At 34.5% G+C, this 20716-nt stretch overlaps 1 protein-coding gene across 6 annotated transcripts in view; it reads right to left on the bottom strand.

The window, feature by feature from the left end:
• Nucleotides 1-1355: 1355 nt before the first annotated feature.
• The window catches only part of PPIG (peptidylprolyl isomerase G), a 44432-nt gene continuing 25071 nt past the window's right edge, over nucleotides 1356-20716 (bottom strand). For all 6 annotated transcript variants that reach the window (XM_014860662.3, XM_070508066.1, XM_014860670.3 and 3 more), the window contains 6 exons: nucleotides 20504-20643; nucleotides 12915-13122; nucleotides 11954-12121; nucleotides 10199-10286; nucleotides 6053-6189; nucleotides 1356-5854 (listed from right to left, as the gene is read on the bottom strand). In XM_014860662.3, the coding sequence (XP_014716148.1) occupies nucleotides 4744-5854; nucleotides 6053-6189; nucleotides 10199-10286; nucleotides 11954-12121; nucleotides 12915-13122; nucleotides 20504-20643 (1852 nt within the window). In that variant the 3' untranslated portion in view covers nucleotides 1356-4743. The remainder of the gene's footprint in view (nucleotides 5855-6052; nucleotides 6190-10198; nucleotides 10287-11953; nucleotides 12122-12914; nucleotides 13123-20503; nucleotides 20644-20716) is intronic.

Genomic DNA, 20716 nt, shown 5'->3' with positions numbered 1-20716 from the left:
TGGCAACAGATGTTAGCTCAGGGCGAACCTTTCCCTGCAAAAAATAAATAAATAAATAAATACAGTATTAGGTTAGGAAATATCTCTAGGAAAGAAACCTAGAAAGCAATGAAAATAGAAAAAGCAAACTGATACTAAAAGTATTTTAATACACAATTTGCAAAGTCCATATGAAATACTCACATTTTATATATTCTCCTGGCTAAAGCATTTACAAACACTCCAGAATTTGAGTTATTAATAATGTTCACCTGTTAACACATGCAAATCACTGAATGGCCACACTGTTTTTACCCAAGCATATATTTTTTCAGTGACTAACTCAAGTAGGTGCATTTTCCCTAAATATGTCTAATTTAAATAAAAACAAAACCAAACAGGAACACAAAACCCAATTTGTTTTACAAAAGTCAATTAACATATATATGGCTTTACAAGTGTTATATTAAAACTGGCAAGCACAGGATATACATGTTCCCAATGCTGAGAAATTTGGAGGAATTAAAAAGCAAATGGTAGCATTCCAGTAGATAGTAATGCAAATTCCAAGTGTAACCTTAAAGGTCTGCTGAGGCAAAAGACACACTGCCATCTGAAGACCATGATTAAACATTTACACCAGAACTTATTTCCAAACCTTCTAGAAATTGTCACTGCCTGCTAAATTCTTAAACTCTATTGTTAAACTCTGCTCAGTTTATTCCTAATACAAATTCCATATCCCCATGGGTAAAATAAAAGTATATTTCAGTTGATTTATCTTCATTATTTTAGCTTTTAATAAAAATAAAGATTTGGATAACTAATACAATTTAAAAAATACAAAAACAAACTGTTTATTATAGTATAGTTTATTTAATACAATGTTTAACTATAAAAGTTGATACAGTTTCCAAGTTTAAATTCTGTAAAATGCAGTTTGCAGAAAACAGTTTAACAGTTACTAGACTAATGATAAGAGAAGCAGCATTTTGAAACTAATTATACAATTGCGACAATAGCTTTATTCCTAAATTTCATTAAAAAAATATACATCACAGTGACTTCAGAGCTAGGAAAAGAAGTGCATTAACTTCATTTGCTTTTCCCTTCCACAAAGAGAGCAGCCACAACTTTTAACATCCCCACATACAAATACCCAATTCATTTATCAATCCTTCAAAATACTAAACACACAAAAGGGGAACAAAATATACAGCATGTGCTTTTGTTAACATAGGAATTTGCTTAAAAAAAAAAAATAAAAAGCAGAAACACAAATTAACCCCACCACTCCCTCCTGTACCTAAAAACTAAGAAAACCCCTCAAAAGCTCCCTTCTCCAACCTTGCTGATGGAATTTTTTTATTTATATGATTTTTCTTTTCCTCTAATATTTATTTCTTGCGTCACACCACAGGTCAGAGTTTGCATTTACCTGAATCCTTTAAAGGCAGTTGGGAAGCCCACTATGGGCAGGCGTCAGCCAATGCTGCACTTCCTCAAGTTTATTAAGTTTTTAAACAAGTATTTATAACTAACTACATCTTTTTACAATAAACAGGTTATAAACCTACAATCCTTGGAGGGTTTACTCAACCATAAATGTAGAATACCAAACTGAATAATTACAGTAAACACGACCAAAAGGAGACAGCAAAATACCCATTTTATGTTTCTTTATAACAATCAACTACATGGTGTATATTTAAAGTATCATCTGGTGACAGTAAAGGGAACAAGTTTCTATAGAAATTTACTATAAAAGGTTCAAAGTGTGATGGAAAAAACTGCCACCCAGAGTGAAGCACAATGAACTACTAAAAATACTTTTTCCATATATTAACTTGAAAACAAATTAGAATTGTCAGTTAATACCACTATCCAAAATACCAGAAACCCAATGTGTTCTTGTCCATAATATTAACAATTTTTTACTCATCAGTTTCATATCTTCCACTGGGTCCAAGTATCAAAGGCCATTCAGCAAAGCCGATATGAATCAGTATCACACTTGTGCAAAGATAGATTTGGCAGACAAATTCTTTGAAACTTTGGTGAGGGCTTTGATTAAGGAACTTAGAAATTACAATACTCTATGAACCCACTAACTATAGAATTAAAAATGTTTTAAAGCGACCCAGGAGCTTCTCGATTGCTCATTAACAGTAATCTCTCTGTAGTGTCCATTTCTGTGGCAGATGGTTTACCCAGAAAAAGAATTCACATGAAATAATCATAAAAAAGTTTCTCAGATACTGCCAATCAAGCAATAAAAACCAATTTACGTATCTTTAAGAGGATATTAAGTCCAATATACTTTGAAGTAAACTGTTAGCTCAGATATAAATATAAAGTCAATATGATAGGAAAGAAATAGCTGATTTTTAGGAAAACAATATGCTCAAAGTAAAAACTAAGGGTGGAAAAACTATTAAAAAGGTAATCAAAGGACCTTTTGAGCTATGTGCTATTCAGATGCAAAGGCAGATCTGAGGTACAGTTAATGCTGTTTAATTATTTTCTAAATGTTCTTTATATTCTGAAAATAAAATCTAGCTGATTGTCATCTCTCACCTCAACTCCTTTACTATATCCGTTCTACTGTAAACATAGCTAACAAAGGTCTTTTTTTAAAAAAAGGGCCTATAAATAATGCTTAGCATAGAGTTGCTCTTTTGTAACCATAACAGGAGAATACTATTTATAGAAATTGCAAAATTTTTTTCCCTATGGTTACTTGTTTATAATTCTTAGTAGATAAAGCTTTGGGATCAGATAACATAGAAATATTTTTCCTTATCATGGGTTTTGTTTTTAAAATATAACTGTTATTAGAAATCCTTTCTTAAATAGCACCTTTCTAGAAGCTCAAATACTTTATAACAAAGATTTTTAAAATGCAATTTACTGAATTTAAGACAAACATGACTAACTTAAAATACATGACAAATTATACAGCTTGGGCACTCAAGACTCAATTATCCCTAAGGGGGGTTTGTGGTCAAAGTCTCTAAGGAATCAATCACCCTTGATTATAATAAATATCTATTACCTTTATCATAAGGAAAAAAAATTTGGAAAGACCCCACTGTGGATATTTGTTTCAAGATATTCCAAACAGTCTTATAATCATCACCCTATTCATTATACAAACAGCTACCACAATGTGAAATTAATCATTACTGTATTAATCAATAATGGGAAGTATTATGTTAAGCATTGCTTTGTTCAGTACAAACAGCAGTAAACAGCTACTGGGTTTACCAAGAAGCTACCTTGGTAATAGAGTTGACATTATATTCACAAATATTAAAGTACAAAAACACTCTAGAGGCTATTATTCATTGGAATTCTGAAATTTCTTTTCAAATGAGGCAGGTTTTGTGTTTGCTGGATGTTGAATTTTTATTTAGAAGAGAAATTACAGAATAAAAGGCCACACATCACAAAAATAGCAATATACAACACAGAATTCTAAATGGATTTTGGATACCTTTAGTGTTTAACTCTGTAAGCTGTCAAATTTTGCAACTTTTTACTCCATGTGGCAATGTTATACATGCCAAGTTAAAATAATGTCAACAGTAATGGTATAAAGCCACCTGAATAGAAAGAAACTAGAGTCATAAACATGCTATAGCTTATTGTGATACATATATAGAAAAGATGCATTTTTCTTGCCATTTGAAATTCACAGCTATGAGAGAGAAGTCAGTTTAAGTTAAAAAACAAAACAACAACTATGCTGAGTTAACACTCAACTCTATATAGGTCAGTGGCCAAAAAAGAGAAATTCTGGAAGCTAATGTGTCAATACTGACAATTTGTTTAGAATCTGTCTAACTTAAAGACCTGCACAAGTGGTATATTTTATTTCACTTTAGAGAAGGGTAATAATGATAATAATAAAAACAATGTTCCCAAAAAGCAAAAGTTTCATTTCTTCAGACCAAAAGTGACACAGAATTGAGAATTACAATCTGATCTTCCAAGGTATAGTTCTTGTCAGATGCTGTATAACAGCAAGTCAAGCTCAATCAGTACATCAACTGAAAAAAATACTCAACTATTTTTATAGAGTTAAGTAAAACAAAACCAGACAGGAAAAATATTAGTATGAAACAAGCTACAGTGGAACTATAAAGTATAACATATGAAGTGCAATATAAATAACTAAATACTGATCTATTTTAAAGCACAAATTACTATAAAATCAAAAGTGATGATTTAAGATCTCAAGTTATTAGGATCCTGCTTCTGTGTAATTAAAAGCTACTGCTGCCAGCCTCTATTATAAATGCAATCAGAAAATCTATACAAGATTTTTTCTATCTAGTGGCTTCTAAAGTTACTTTAATTATGAGAAACACAAGTTTTTTGTAACAATGTATTCCAACAATCAGTTATGCTTGTTTCTTACAGGCCAATCACACAAATTAGGGTGCAAAACAGCACGTGTGCTATTGGCTGATTGTTGCAACACAAAAATTCATACATGAAATAGTTAAACACAGCACACAGTATTACACCAAAGTGTTTTTCTCATTTCAAGTTTATTAAAACTTTAGCAGTACAAATTATCCAGGTTGCAGATTATCAAAAGATCAACTCAATAAAGTTCACGTTAAAAAAAAAAAGGGACAAACATAAAACAACCCAAAAACAATGAAAAGAGGAAAACAACAAAAAGGAGATTCATGAGCAAGTCTCTAAAACTTAAAATTTGAGACAGAATGGAAATAAGAAGTTTACACAATTCACTCATCCACTTTTGTCTTCATCTGTTCCAGGGCTTGATTCATGATCAAATTTTTTATTTTTATCATGTACGTGGTCATTTTCTTGACCCTTTGATTTTTGGTTTTCTTTTTCCACTGAGGATCTGGTCTTCTCATCCTCCTTATTTTTCAATGTGGAGAACTTTAATTCATTGTCCTGACTACTTTGTTTTATTTTTGAGAATGGACTTTGATCTCTATCAGCCTTTTTTTCCCTGTTATTATTTGAGCTACTATGATCACGATTTTTGGAGTACATTCTCTTTTCACTCTCAGAATTTTCTTTTCTGTGTGAACTCTTACTTTCTTGGTTTCTATATTTTTCTTTGTTTCTGCTTTGACTTTCTTCTCTCTCTGAGCTCCGTGAATCTCTCCTCCTCCTCCTCCTCTCTTTACTTCTGGATCTTCCTGGTGTTGCTCTTCTCTCTCGGCTTCGTGACCTTCCTCTTCTCCTGTACTCCTGTTCTCTGTACCTATGGTACTCCTTGCTCCTGCTGCGATCTCGGTCATGGCTTCTAGATCGCACTCTTCTGCTCCTGTCCCTACTTCTGCTCCGTTCCCTTGTTCTACTATTGTAACTGTGTTTGCCTTTAGTTATATCACGTTCTCTACTCCTAGACTGTGCGCGTCTATCCTTTTCCTTATTTTTATTATGATCATGCTCATTACTTTTTGATTCTAACTGTTTAGACTTCTCCTTACTTCTACTCCTTTCCTGATCTTTTCCTTTAGAATCAGACTTTTCTTTTTCTTTAACATTCTCGTGATCCCTTTCTTTACTCCTTGACCTCACCCTCTTTTCTTCATGTCTATTATGCTTTGTATCTCTTTCCTTACTCTTGGATTTCTCTTTGCTCTTACTCCTACTTTTAGATTTGGCCCTTTTCTTCACCTTGTTTTTATTATATTTATCATCTTTTTCTGAATTTCTTCTGATGTCTCTCTCTTTGCTGTTAGATTTATGGTCTTTAACTTTCTTTTCCTTTTCACTGTTTCTGTTTGGACTCTCAGACACATGCCTGTAATCAGTTATTTTTTTCTCTTTTACTCTAACTGGGCTCCTTTGATTTTCTTTTATTTCATTTAACTCACTCCTAAAAAATAAGGAAAACAAAAAAGATTTTGGGAAATATTATTAGGAATAGGATGGTGTCCATTATTAACTAAAATGGTATTCTATTTTCCTTAAGATATTCAAAACACTTGAAATGGCTATAAATAAAATAACTTTATGTACAACAGTAAAACAAAATACTTATCACTACATTTGAAATAATATAGTTAAATCTTACTTATCCCCTTTGATCCATCTTTCACCACTTGATACTCTCATTCTTTGAGCTCTCTGCATCTCTTGCCTCCAATGTGGAGGAGTCTCACTACGTCTGAAACGATCCCTTGATCTGGATCTGGAAGGAGTCCGATAACGCTTAAGAAAATAAAAAGAGAAAAAAAATCAACATATAAAAATATTACAACAATGGCTAACGAATATATATTTCTAGGTTCAAATAAAATGTCTGACATTTCTATGCCCTCTAAAATAACGAAAATTTTCCAATTTTCAGGTAAGAAATCAATGAGGAAGAAGAAATACTTTAAACAGTTATACTTTAAGTGCCAAATAAGAAACATTAACTACAGGGGCCGGCCACGTGGCCAAGTGGTTAAGTTCATGCGCTCTGCTGCGGTGGCCGAGGGTTTCACCCGTTCGGATCCTGGGCGCAGACATGGCACCGCTCATCAGGCCACGCTGAGGTAGCGTCTCACGTGCCACAACTAGGAGGACCCACAACTAAAAATATATAGCTATGTACTGAGGGAATTCGGGGAGAAAAGGCAGGGGGGGAAAAAAAAGATTCGCAACAGTTGTTAGCTCAGGTGCCAATCTTTAATGAAAAAAAGAAAAAAAGAAACATTACAGAAACTCTAGCCTACCCATGTCTTCTTCATGGAAGTGTTCTATTTAAGTGATGCTAGAGCAAACAGGTACAGGAACCCTTTCAAGTTGCCAAGTTCCGATTTGGAAGTATGTATTCTTGATGTTTCAAAGCAAACATTTCCCATATTATAAGACAAACTGAGTAAATGTATTGATGTTTATTTATTCAACCAATATTTACTCAGCTTAGGATGTCCAACCACTCTACCACAAACTGAGGAAACATTAGAGAGCCAAGACGTATCTGATTTTGCTTTCTTGGAACTTATATTCTACAGGGCTAGGAGAACATATCGACAGAGGTGTAATCACAGATATTAAGCATATATGCAGCTATAATTAGCATGAATGTAAAAGGAGAAGTAAAAGGTGCTCAGAGAATATAAAGAGGTCTGACCTAGTATGTGGAAAGGGGTAAAACAGTTAAACAACAATTAAAAGCCAAGAACTAAAGAATATGTATTAAGAGTTACCTAGGCAAGCATGAGAAAAAGGAGGTAAAAGGGGGGTAAGGAAGAACATGTGAGGCATAAAAAACCACCATGTTTGGGGCTGGCCCCGTGGCCCAGTGGTTAAGTTCGCGCGCTCTGCTGCAGGCGGCCCAGTGTTTCGTTAGTTCGAATCCTGGGCGCGGACATGGCACTGCTTGTCAGACCATGCTGAGGCAGCGTCCCACATGCCACAACTAGAAGAACCCACAACGAAGAATACACAACTATGTACCGGGGGTCTTTGGGGAGAAAAAGGAAAAAATAAAATCTTAAAAAAAAAAAACCACCATGTTTGAAGGCCCCGAAACAGAAAGAAACAGCATGTTTTAGAAATGATCAGAAGACAGATCAGTATGACTAAAGATAAAAAGTGCAAGAAGGGCCAGCCCCAGTGGCATAGTGGTTAAGTTAGGCATGCTCCGCTTTGGTGGCCTGGGTTCAGTTCCTGGGTACAGACCTACACCACTTGTCTGTCAGTGGTCAAGCTGTGGTGGCAGCTCACATACAAAGAAACAGGAAGACTGGCAGCGAATGTTAGCTCAGGGTGAATCTTCCTCAGCCAAAAAAACCCCCCAAAAAACAAACTGCAAGAGAAAGTAGTACTAGATAATACTGATGAGGTAAGCAGGAACTAGATTTTGTGAGGTCTTGTAGGCCACGGTAATAATTTTGGATTTATCCTAAGATCAATGGCAAAAGAGTGACATAATAGATTTTCATTTTTAAATGACCATTCTGGAGACTGTTTAGAGAGAGAATTAGATCAGAGACTCTCAAAGTGTAGTCTAGGGATCCCAAGACTCAGGGGATCTGTGAGGTCAAAACTATTTTCATAATATCACATTATTTGCCTTTTTCACTTTCATTCTCTCATTAGTGTACAGTGGAATTTTTCAGAGACTACATGATATGTTTTAATGTCTTTGCTTTCACAGCTAATGGAATGTGTGCTTATATATTCTTGTGTTTTAAATATTTTTCAGTTTTAAAATCTAAAATATTAAGTACATATTAATAGCTATAACTCACAAACCACACAAACAAAAGCTCTTTTGGGTTCTCAATTTTTAAGAGTATAAAGAGATCCTAAGACAAAAAAGTTTGAAAACAGCCATGAGAACAGTTAAGAAGCCATTTATACTGCAGAGAATATACAATGGTAAACTGCAGTAAGATGGTGGGAATGGGGCTTGAAAGAACAGAAGTTCAACATCACTAATCATCAGGGAAACGCAAATCAAAACTACAATGAGATATCACCTTATACCTGTTAGAATGGCTGTAATTACCAAGACAAAAAATAACAAATGTTGGAGAGGATGTGGAGAAAAGGGAACCTTCATACATTGCTGGTGGGAATGCAAACTGGTGCAGCCACTATGGAAAACAGTATGGAGATTTCTCAAAAAATTAAAAATCGAAATACTATACGACCCAGCTATTCCACTATGGGCTATTTATCCAAAGAGCTTGAAATCAACAATTCAAAGAGACTTATGCACCCCTATACTCACTGCAGCATTATTCACAACAGCCAAGACGTGGAAGCAACCCAAGTGCCCATCGACTGATGAATGGATAAGGAAGATGTATATATACACAATGGAATACTACTCAGCCACAAAAAAGGACAAAACAGTCCCATTTGCAATAACATGGATGGAATTTGAGGGTATTATGTTAAGCAAAGAGGAAAACTTACAAAAATCCATTGCATTTCTATACTCTACTAACAAACTAACAAAAAGAGAACTCAAGAATACAATTCCATTTACAACCACAAGAAGAATAAAATATCTAGGAACAAATTTAACCAAGGAGGTGAAAGACCTATACAATGAAAATTATAAGACATTATTGAAAGAAACTGATGATGAGATAAAGAAATGGAAAGATATTCCATGCACATGGATTGGAAGAAGAACCATAGTTAAAAACCAGACAGCCACATGCAAAAGAATGAAAATAGACCATTATCTTTCATCATCCACAAAAATTAACTCAAAATGGATTAAAGACTTGAATACAAGACATGAAACCATAATACTCCTAGAAAAAATTATAGGCAGTACACTCTTTGACATCAGTCTTAGAAGGATCTTTTTGAACACCGCGAGCTACTCTACTATGTCTACTCGGGCAAGCGAGATAAGACAGAGAAAGACAAACACTGTATGATTTCACTCATGCGGAAGATAAGCAAACACACAAAGAGATCAGACTAGTGGTTACCAGAGGGGAAGGAGGTTGGGAGGTGGGCATAAGGGGTAAAAAGGGGCATATAAATATGGTGACGGACAAATAATAATGTACAACTGAAATTTCACAAGGTTATAAACTATTATGACTTCAATTAAAAAAAAAGGTCACCCAGAAGAATGAATTGGCATTGGAAATTCACGAGAGACAAGCCAGACAGATAGGAAGAAAATATGACAGAAGCCAAGGGGAAGGAGTACTAAAGGAAGGGGATTAAGTAAGACAAGGATCGAAAGGATCCTCTGGATTTTGCGACATGGAGTTGACCATATGGCAAGTGCTGTTTTCAGCAGAATGGTAGAAGACAAACTGAAATCATTGAGGAATGAACAGGAAGTGAAGAAATAATAAACTTAAGCATAGCCAAGTTTCTAAAAAGTTTTGAAAACACAAGAAGATATTTAAATTCTGTCGGGGAGAATCCAATAAAGAGAATGAAAGATAAGAATAGGGTTAATTTTTATTTATTAATTTTTAACAAGAGTAGAGATATAGTGGTCAGGAAGTAACAAGGGAACACAAGAAAGACCTTGACCTCATTTTATACCACGTACATATAAAATCCACTAACAGTCACGGATTTTCAGTTTGAAGTACCAATACAAAAAAGTTACTATAAAAAGAGAACATATAATTCAACATCCATATCTACTCTAAATTTTAGTTACTTATATGTAAAAGAATATTTAAGAAACACTGAGATCAATGTAATACCATTAAGATTTCTGGAAAAAAGAATCACCTACCCTTGGTCCTCTTCCTTTAATTTTCCTGCCAGACCGAGTAACTAAAAGTCGCCTCTGGTATGAAGCAGGCTGGGAATTAGGTGGATTACTAGAAGGAATTAAAGGGAAAATTAAAACATGTTATTCTTCAAAAATTAATGTGGAGAATATAGCTTTGCTGGTAAATTTAAAATCTTACATATCAGTGGTTCTCAAGCAGGAATGTCATCAAATCACAGTAGGTATCTGGAAAAATATGGGAGCATTTTTTTCAACTATCAATGACTAGAGGGTGCTAGTGGTGCTTAGTGCCCACAAGTCAGGAATGTGAAAATTTTGTAATGCGTGAGGATGAAGGACAATTCTTCCCCAAAATACCAATTGTGTCCTGCTGAGAAATAATGTTATATAATCATTACAACAACAAAGTTAACTTGATAGTGCTAAGGAAAATCAACACAGAAGAGCTCAGAGTAGGCTATATGCTGTTGAGAGAACAATTTTAAAACTATCTTATTCCAAAGTACCTTATTATCCTAAAAGCAGCTTTCATTGGTAATAAAACTACAGAGAAATGTAATTAATGTGAATTAAAGCAGAGATAAGCTGGTCTGAATTAGGAATACATTTACATCATGGTTTATACCAAAAAGGGAAACTATTTGTTTTCAAAAAATATGAGGGCGGCCCCAAGGCTGAGTGGTTAAAGTTCTGTGTGCCCCGCTTTGGCTGCCTGGGTTGATGGGTTCGGATCCCAGGCGTGGACCTACTCCACTCATCAGCCATGCTGTGGAGGTGTCCCAAATACAAAACATAGAGGAAGACTGGCATGGATGTTAACTCAGGGCTAATCTTCCTCAAGCTAAGAAAAAAAAAAAAAAAAAAAAAGGAAGCCTGGCAACAGATGTTTGCTCAGGGTGACTCTTCCTCACCAGAAAAACCACACCAATAATAATAATATGAGTTAATCTTTAATTAGCACCAACAATATCCATGTAAAGGGTATTTGAAAAGTAGTTCAAACATTTTGTCTTTAATATTTATTTCCTTAGAAACATCCTTTCCTAATATTTATGGAAAAATAAACTCAATCCAATCCATCAAAATTACCCCCAAGTTTCAAATAATTAAGACTTATTTTTATATTTTTACTGTATTGTGAAAGTACTGAGGGACTGCTCACAATTTTATTAGTTTTATGTTATAACAACATATTTCTGATCATAAGAGAAAGACTTCAATCTTTTCTCTATTTTTGGACATAATTATTAATGATTCATTAAGAACTAACAGAACTAATACTAATAATGTGTATTTATGTAGAAAAATTTCCAAAGTACTTGAACATGGTATCAATTTTCATTACCACAATATTATAAGTCAGGCAAGGAAAACAGTATTTTTTTTTCCTATTAGACAAGTTGAAAAACCAAGGTTCTCACTTAAAAGTTTAATGTATACAAATAACATAGTAAAACACTGATCTCATTTTGAACGGAAGTGGTTTGGAATGTTACTTAACATATCTTTTTAGCAGTGCTTATTTTCTTAAAATAATTTTTATTCAAAATCTGTTTGAATTCAGTCAACTTATCTTTTTAGCTATGTGGGTAACAAAAAGGAGCTTTGCTAACATTACCCTATAAAGAAGATTTCAATCTTGGGGCAAAGTCACCAATTAAATCTTGCTTAAAATAAGTAAAAACTTTTTTAAAAAGAGAAAAGTTCTATGGTGAGGAGTGTAGGACACTCTACGAGACAGACACATTCACATACCACTCTCTCTCTCTCTCCCTCTCTCTGGTTTTCCTTTCCTTTTCATCAGCTTTAGGAGGACTTTTCCTCATTAGGAATCGATTTTCAGGGATAGGAGGGATCTCTTCTGGACGGACAGTAGACTGCGGTTGGGCATCAAGATTTTCAGCCTCACTTTCACTAGATGCGCTTAAGAGAAACACACAAAACAAGTTCCATTTGGTTATTATGTACCTACTTCAAATTTCCAAATGTTCTATTTCTTTCCTTTGGTAAGATGTCACAATATATATACACCATCCCGTCCCTCCCAAAAGATGTGATTACATGGAGAAAATCTTTCTTCATTCTTCTGACAAACCAGCTAACCACCCAAAACCCAAAACCAAATACTTCCATTATCACATTCTCAAAAAATATTTTCCAAAAAAAATGGATCTAAAACATGAAACTCCGTGGGTAATGTACTCTGATAAATTTAAAATACTGGTTTAAAAAAAATGTAGGTAAAAAATTAGTTGCTTTAGAGGCAACAGATATATAAAGACAAGTTTTAGTACAACCAAATTATTTCAGACAAAACCTAAGAGAAAGTACTGTTTTCTACGTTTATGCTATCATACGAGCAAAGGAAATAAAGGACAATAAAGCAAGAGACTGCTACAGAAAATAAGGGAAACAACTGTTTCCTATAATTCTCATTAATCCTATACTCCTCCTATAAAATACAAACCCATAAAACCAAAAGCATCATTTCACTGAATTCAAACAAAATGAACTGAATGGTTTTGTTGAAAAATGGAGATGAATGTACCTAAATTTAATCCATTGACTATAGAATATCAAAAGTCTAACACTTCATGCTATGAAATGTTTCTATTTTAATGTTACCACATAATTGATCCAAAATCCCAATAGATTTATTTATAAACAGAAGGAAAATAGAATATAAAGCTAGTATTAATAAAAGTAAAATTAAGACCTTTTCTTGCTTTTCTTTCGCTTCTTCTTTTCTTTCTTGTGTTTTCGGGAATTTTTCCTATGTTTCTTTTTTCTTTTTTTTGATTTCTCTTCAGAAGCACTTTCAGAATCAGAAGAATCGGAAGAGGACTGAGAGTCACTTGAGCTATCTGAATCACTGGATGATGATGAGGATGATGATTTATGCCTTTTCTTTTCTTCTTTCTTAGCTTTAATAAAAAACAAAAAGGTTTTGGTCAACACTTTTTAGACGAACTTTCTAAGTGGAAATTTAGACTTTCTGCCGATTCTAAGTCCAGTATGCAACACTTAGCGCATCCAGTTATCTGAACTGAGGGATACAGGAAAGGAGTCAAGAGGCAGGATTAGGATCCAAATCTCCAGATTCATGGGTCAGAGTTGAATCTATTAAGCAAAAGAATCCAGAAAATAGGTAAGTCTAAAACATTAAATTAAGTGAATTTTAGGAAACATTTCAATAACATAGTTTTCAAAAAGCATAGAAGTAACATTTAAGAGTCCAGATTCTATTCTTCTCGTAGTTTTTGACTTGTTCTCTTATTATCAAGATTGGAGGTAAAAATAGAGGAGAAAAATAACAGAATAAATACTTTGCATGAATGTGAAAAGAAACATGATTCCATTGGCATAGGCTTATGTTTCAATGCCTGAGCATTCCTCTAATGACTAAGAAACTTAGCTTTAGTTAAAGAGCAGACTTACAAAAGAGGGTAGTCATTTGCCAATGATTAATAATTATGTTTTGGGGTCTATACAAAAAGTAATTTCAAATTGAAATTTTATTTTGGGTTAAGGAAGTAACTTTAAAAGAGGTTCAAAAACTTAAACGGTTTAAGGACTAGGCAACTAACATAAATAAGTGAAGTTAATCAGATGTAATACAACAAGAATTGGGGGAAGATATGACAAACCAGATAGAACTTGGCTCATCTACAGGTGATTCTAACTCAAACCATGGTGGAATTGCAGAAGCAAATTCAGGCCAAAGATGATGTGGATAAGAGTGATATACAAAAAACTATCAATAAACTGAAACACATCAAATATATTCGAATTTATCAGGTTCATAATGATATTGGTAAATAAGATAGAAAGTATTTATCCTGCTTTTCCTATATGAACTGTACCACTGCCTAACCAAATAGTAAATGAAGGGAGGGTGCTTTTTATCAAAAGTATTCCAGGAATAAATGAAGAAAGAATTAGAGTTAGAATATCATCATTTTGCAAACTTCTAATGAGGCACTGGCCACCATGGCGATTGCAGAGCACAAAGACTATGTGACTTGTGCTCCCATCAAAAGAAATTAAGGGGCTGGCCCGGTGGTGCAGCAGGTAAGTTCGCATGTTCTGCTTCTCAGCAGCCTGGGATTTGCTGGTTCGGATCCTGGGTAGGACATGGTACCACTTGGCAAGAGCCATGCTGTGGTAGCCATCCCATGTATAAAGCAGAGGAGGACGGGCATGCATGTTAGCTCAGGGCCAGTCTTCCTCAGCAAAAAGAGGAGGGTTGGCAGTAGGTAGCTCAGGGCTAATCTTCCTCAAAAAAAAAAAAGAGAAATTAAAAAAAAAAAATCAAAACAGCATCTGAACAATTTTCTAGACCTAACTACAAAGTTATATAAAATAGAAGCTCAGAACAAACACATTACATAATACAAGGACACAATCAGTAAAATCCAGTGTATGCAATAATAAATATGACAAATGACCTAGGCTGTTCAACAAATAAATCTCAAGGAAACATAAAAGGAGATGGTGGGGGAATCCATTAAAAACAAACACAAAAAGGGGGCTGGCCCCGTGGCCGAGTGGTTAAGTTCGCGCGCTCCGCTACAGGCGGCCCAGTGTTTCGTTGGTTCGAATCCTGGGCGCGGACATGGCACTGCTCATCAAACCACGCTGAGGCGGCGTCCCACATACCACAACTGGAAGGACCCACAGCGAAGAATATACAACTATGTACCGGGGGGCTTTGGGGAGAAAAAGGAAAAAATAAAATCTTAAAAAAAAAGAAATCTTTAAAAAAAACAAAAACAAAAACAAAAACAAACACAAAAACAACTTACAAAGACCAAGCCCAACGTTTGAACCTCATTTGGATTCACATTCAAATATCAAAAAATTAACATTAATCAAACAATTAGAAATCTGAACATTGTCAGGATTTCTGCTATTTAGGAATATATATGTATGTGTGTCTATATGTGTGCATATGATTATGGTATTGGTTATTTTTTTAAAGAGTCATCTTTTAGCGATAAATAATGAAATATTTACCAATAAAATGTTATGCCTAGAATTTGCTTCAAAAAAACAGGAAATGGAGAACTGGCCATGGATAGGTAAAATGAGATTGGCCATGTATTAATTGTTGAAGCTGGATAATGAACATGGGTGTTCTGTTACGCAATTTCAATCATTTTTGTGCGTGTTAATATTTTCCATAATAAGAAAAATCAAGAGGACAAAGACAATATATCTTTGGACTGAAGGTTGGCTATATACTGACCTTAACTGAAAAGGTTAACAGCTGGTCTGTACCATTTCCTTTAGCCTCACGAACACCTGAAGATTTGGCACTTGGCCAAATCATTCCTGAAACTCCTAACTCAGAATTTATAGGAGTGTATTAAATCTCAGATAAATGAGAATCTGGCTGAAGTCACTATGTACTTGACCAAAGACTTGCAGTTCACTGTCAAGATTACTTTTCCAGTATGAATGAGATGCTGCTGCGCTGGAGAATGGGAACAACGTATAAAAACTGAAGGGATCCCAGAGGTAATGGCTTCATTGAACTAAGGTAGTCCTTCCTCACCTGGTCATGCTCCTCAGGACCATGAACATCTAAGTGTGCGATGTCTGGGACGTATGCAAGCTCTGCCTGGAAATCATGAGATCTCTACTATGCTGTTGCTGTCCAAGTTGTGCTGTACAGTATTGTCCCATCCTGTATCCTTTCTTAAAGGTAAATAAACAGTGCCAAGTGAAGCCTATCTTGTCTCATGAGTCCAGTTGTTAACCTGAACCCAAGACCACGGTTGTGGTGAGGCAGAGTGGGTATGCAAACACATATAAACTGAAAAATCTACATATATGCAGTAAAAACCTGAGGGATATGTGGGCAGGAGGGAGCCGGGGGAGGATCAAATTTAAAGAAACATAAGGAAGAAAATAAACTCATATGAGTAACTCCAAATAAAAATATCTGAGACCACATAATATGCAAGTAAAAAGTATTCCACATAAGCACAAAATATAGCTGTTTATTTTGCACTGGGATTCTTTCCTATGAGAAATATACTGCAGTTGGTTTCTTTAAAAAGCAAGCCCACTTTCCTCATCGAATGTATTAAATATATTTCAAATGACCATTAGTTAGTTTACGCATCACTTTCAAGAAAACATTTGAATGAAGCAAGGTATCACAACAATATGGAAGGCCAGAAAGAGATTTATAACTATTTTTTACAGTAATATAATCTGCCTGAGTATCAGATAACATCAACTCTAAAAGGAAAATAAGCTGTTTTAGGAAAGATGCCTTGGAAGAGAGCTTTCTAAGCTCTAAGTTTGAAAAGGTTCCCTCTTTTGATATTTGTTAATATAATTTTATGAGTGAAATTTAATCTGTGTGCCTGTTTCCTATGAATCTGCTCAGGAAAACAAGAGAAAATAATTGAGAAAAGGCAGTTAAAGAGTAAAAAGGCAAAAAGTAGAGACATGACAATATCAAAATTAATTCTAGTAGGATGTAGCTTGAGTTTAAAATCTGTGTTACCTAAATTTAAAAATATGATTTAGGCACACTGTGAATCTGACTGAAGTTTTATTCTTCTCAGTCAACAAGTATATATACGAACAGTATGTAAATATATACTCTACATGATGCCAGACATGGAGAGAAAAGAACTGTAGAGTAATGGGGAAGTTCCATAGAAAACCTCATAAGACGTGCACCCTTCCCTCAGAGTTTTACTCCATCTTCCAAAAAACTGTACTTCCTGCTTAACCACTTATACAAAATCTATTTCAAAGTATCTTTTGCAAGCATGTATCCTTAAGATAAATAAAACAGTACTAAAAGCGAAACCACAATAAATTAAGAATCATAATGGACGAAAAGGAATTACAAAGAGGAACACTGTCAACTCTTGGGCCATTTCTGGTTAGTTTATTTTAGATTATGCAGTTTGCTTATCACAATGTAAAAGAAGTTCCCAACCAGTTCACTGACCTGTTCTGGGGAGTGGGTAGGGTCTGGTGTAATCCTACTAATTAGGTATTGACTTTACTAGTATCACATTAAGGTTAAACAACAAACTCCAGAACATTTTACTTGTAAAAATTTAAGGTAAAAAAATGCTGCCTTAATAGCTTTTTGAGATATACATACTTTAGACCAATGAATTTCACATGAACCCTTTATATTGAAGGAAACTTCTGGGTCATCACCAAAATAATATTTTTCTGAAATAAAGAATAGAACTATTCCTAAAATAAGTCTCCTTTAGATATTTTCATCTCATATTATTGGTCTCTTCTAAACAGTTTCTAAGTTGAGTAGCCCACTATTTTCCAGTAAAAGTGTCAACACAATTCTTAATTCTAGAATAAGGACACTGAAATGGGACACTGTCACCACAGAAATGAGCCTCTGGTGTTCTTCTCCACTGTCTCCTGAATATAAGATTCACGAGCTACTTTCCTCTACTGTGCTCCTCTTTCTGTATTGCCAGGCAATCTGTTTCCTCCCACATATATGCAAAATTTCTGCCCATATAACTCTTTACTTATTGCCATGTTGCCACAAGTCAGCACTTGTGTTTCTGTATACTCTGTAATATAGCAATGGCCCTATCTCTTGTTGCATGGGCAAGGTGGACAGACCTCTGACAAATGCAGTGAACTCTGAAGAGATCAGCATAACCTGAGGTCATGACAACTCTTGAAAAACCAAGAAGTACCTTAACTAAGGTAGTGGTTTCACTCTGGTGGTCTGTGTTCTATCCTCCACTCTGCCCCTTCACAGCCACTAAGGAACGCAGTTTTTATTAGCCTCCACTGTTCCATGTCTGCATCTGTTGGAAGGTTCTTTTCTCTGACTCTGAACCTCCTCAGGTACATTCAAATAGCCACAAAAAGCAGAATTTCCAATCTCACAACAGCAAATGGAGAGAGGCCCAAGAAGATTGCCCAGACTCACCAAGACCATATACAGGTGGGCCCAGACAGTCAGATTTCTTCAGAAGTCTTTTTGTTTTCTTTCAGGAAGTTAGAAAAAGAAAAAAAAGATTCTGTATTTATTTCTTTTTAAACTGAGGTGTAAATCTCTCAAACAAAATTTTAAATATGATGATGATGAACACCACAGTGTTGCACAAAGCTTTTTGACTGTTCCCAATTTAAAACTGTAAGGAGGCCATGAAACTTATAAATTGGATCGGATCTAAGACACAGCTTTGCCTAAAAAGTGGTTATATAAATGCATGACAAAATTCTGATCAATGTTCTGAATGGTAACTGAAGGACTGCAGGGCAACAGGTGCTAAACTGTGTGGTCTCAAACATAAAGATCTTTTCTTCTTCCACCATGTGATGCAGAACAGAGTAGGCATGGGAGGTATGGCTATAAACAAATCTGACCTTCTCAGGAACTCCTGGACAGGTACTAATAAAGAGCCAAATCTTCCCCAACTGGTGAAAGTGATGAGGGCAAGGTATGCTTCCTTAGCATGACTTTGAGGAATACACACTAGGACGCTATATCAACTTTCAGCAGAACTTCCTAGCTACAATGGCCTGGGCAAAATCACCATTTATCTCTTCAGGTGAAATACATTATAAAGACATAAATAATACATAAAGAGTAACATTCATTCACTTTCTCATCCTTAAAGCAATTATTCCAACACTGACCTTTTAGTACCAAAAGAATCTTTACATCAAATTATCAGAGTCTATGATAACCATTTACGGTTTAAAATGTAAGCTTTTTTACTACTTTGATCTCTTTCTAAATATATCATCACAGAGTATCCTTAAGTTCTACAAGCAGAGAATAGATTCTAACACAAGAGACCTTAAAAACCACAAAATATAAGAAAAACAACCCAAAAAACCTAATTGTTAATTAGAGAATAAAAGATGAAGACCTTCTAGATGATGTGGGAAGAAATAATGCTTTAAACCAAAATATTCCAATTGTACCAACAACACTCTGAAGAATTAAATAGTGGGTTCAGGGTCTAAAATTTGCAAACATTAATATACAGATCGCCTTTTAGTTTTTATTTAAAATAAAAAGTGAGATACTCAACAATACCTCATTCTTTACTGAATCTTCATTAACACAAGGCATACATTATATCTCGTCTGTAAATAAGAATGGATAGCCAGATTCATGAACACTAAGAAGTTATATAAACAGTCCCATTATGAGCTGTAGCATATTCCTGCAATAGTTTACAAGGTATATATTTGATATGACACAGAAGAAAATAAAATCATCAGAATCAAAGTGGAATGCAGAGAAAGAAAATTAAAAATAAGCCTTCTCTATAACATCTTGGGTGTTTCTAAATTAAAACAAAACAAAATGTGCATATTTCTAAATGTTACAGATTTGTACACAAATCAGCATACCTAAAACTTGAGAACAGAATATTCTACATAGGGCAATTCTAAAAAGAATGTTAAAGACTTTAATGAGTTAGCAACATATAATGGAAAAATCTCTAGATCTGAAGCCACCAAACTTGAGTTTGAGGTGTAGTTGTCTGATGTGATGAATAACAATCTCCTAGACTACCTACATTTGTAAAATGGAGGAAATAATATTGTAGGGTTATTGTGAGGATCAGAAAAGATTACAGATGATTCTCACATTTGTTAACCATCAAAAACTAAGTACTGATAGTGTTATTCCCTACACTAGTAAGAATAAAGTCAGTTTAATATTGCCTTCTATACATGTTTGAAGGTAACTGCCCCCATTACATTTACAGTGTCAGACCAAATATCCATAATAAATGGTGGTAGTTAAAACTGCATATATAAGGGCTTAAAATATTTACTTAAAGTTCTCACCCATTTCAGATATCATATCAAACTACTAGTCATGTTAACGTCAAATGTTCTGATCTAAGTAAAAGAACTTTCTCAAACATGCCAATACTTCTGCATCTAAGCAGCTCATGAAAGAGAAATAATTTATTCCCCTAAAGTTTCTTAGTCTATATTATTCTCTTCAATTGTCATCTTCCTCCCACTGTCTCTTTTCCTAGAAAAGTGATCATTTACCATTCTATTTAGACAATTACAATTAAAAAATAAATAAAACAAAAAAGTGGAAGCTGAAGGGCAAATTACCACAAATTAATAACAAGGAAAAGATAAGCAATTCCATGGTAAATGCACAAAGTATGAAGTACGATAAAACACATTTTAAAAACACGAGAATTTCATATCTATATTTACTTTAGTGTGAATTTCATGTCAACTATTTAGAGTGTCTCCACTTGTTTTGTACACCTAAGAATTACAGAAATATATACTTGTTCTTACCTTTAGATTTGGGAATTAGCTCTCCACAACTGAGTATCCGCACCTCAGCAAATGGTTTGCTAGCTGCATCTGTTTTCTGGTTTTCTATCTCTCTCACAACTTCTTGACCAGAAATCACTTGCCCAAAAACAACATGATGGCTAAAGAGTCAAGTAAAGATGATTAAATAACAGCTTCTTATTTTAATACTAATTTAAAGTAGGTCATAAAATA

Source organism: Equus asinus, chromosome 4, assembly GCF_041296235.1.
Source record: "Equus asinus isolate D_3611 breed Donkey chromosome 4, EquAss-T2T_v2, whole genome shotgun sequence".
NCBI lineage: Eukaryota > Metazoa > Chordata > Mammalia > Perissodactyla > Equidae > Equus > Equus asinus.
This window is presented reverse-complemented; position numbering and strand designations above follow the sequence as displayed.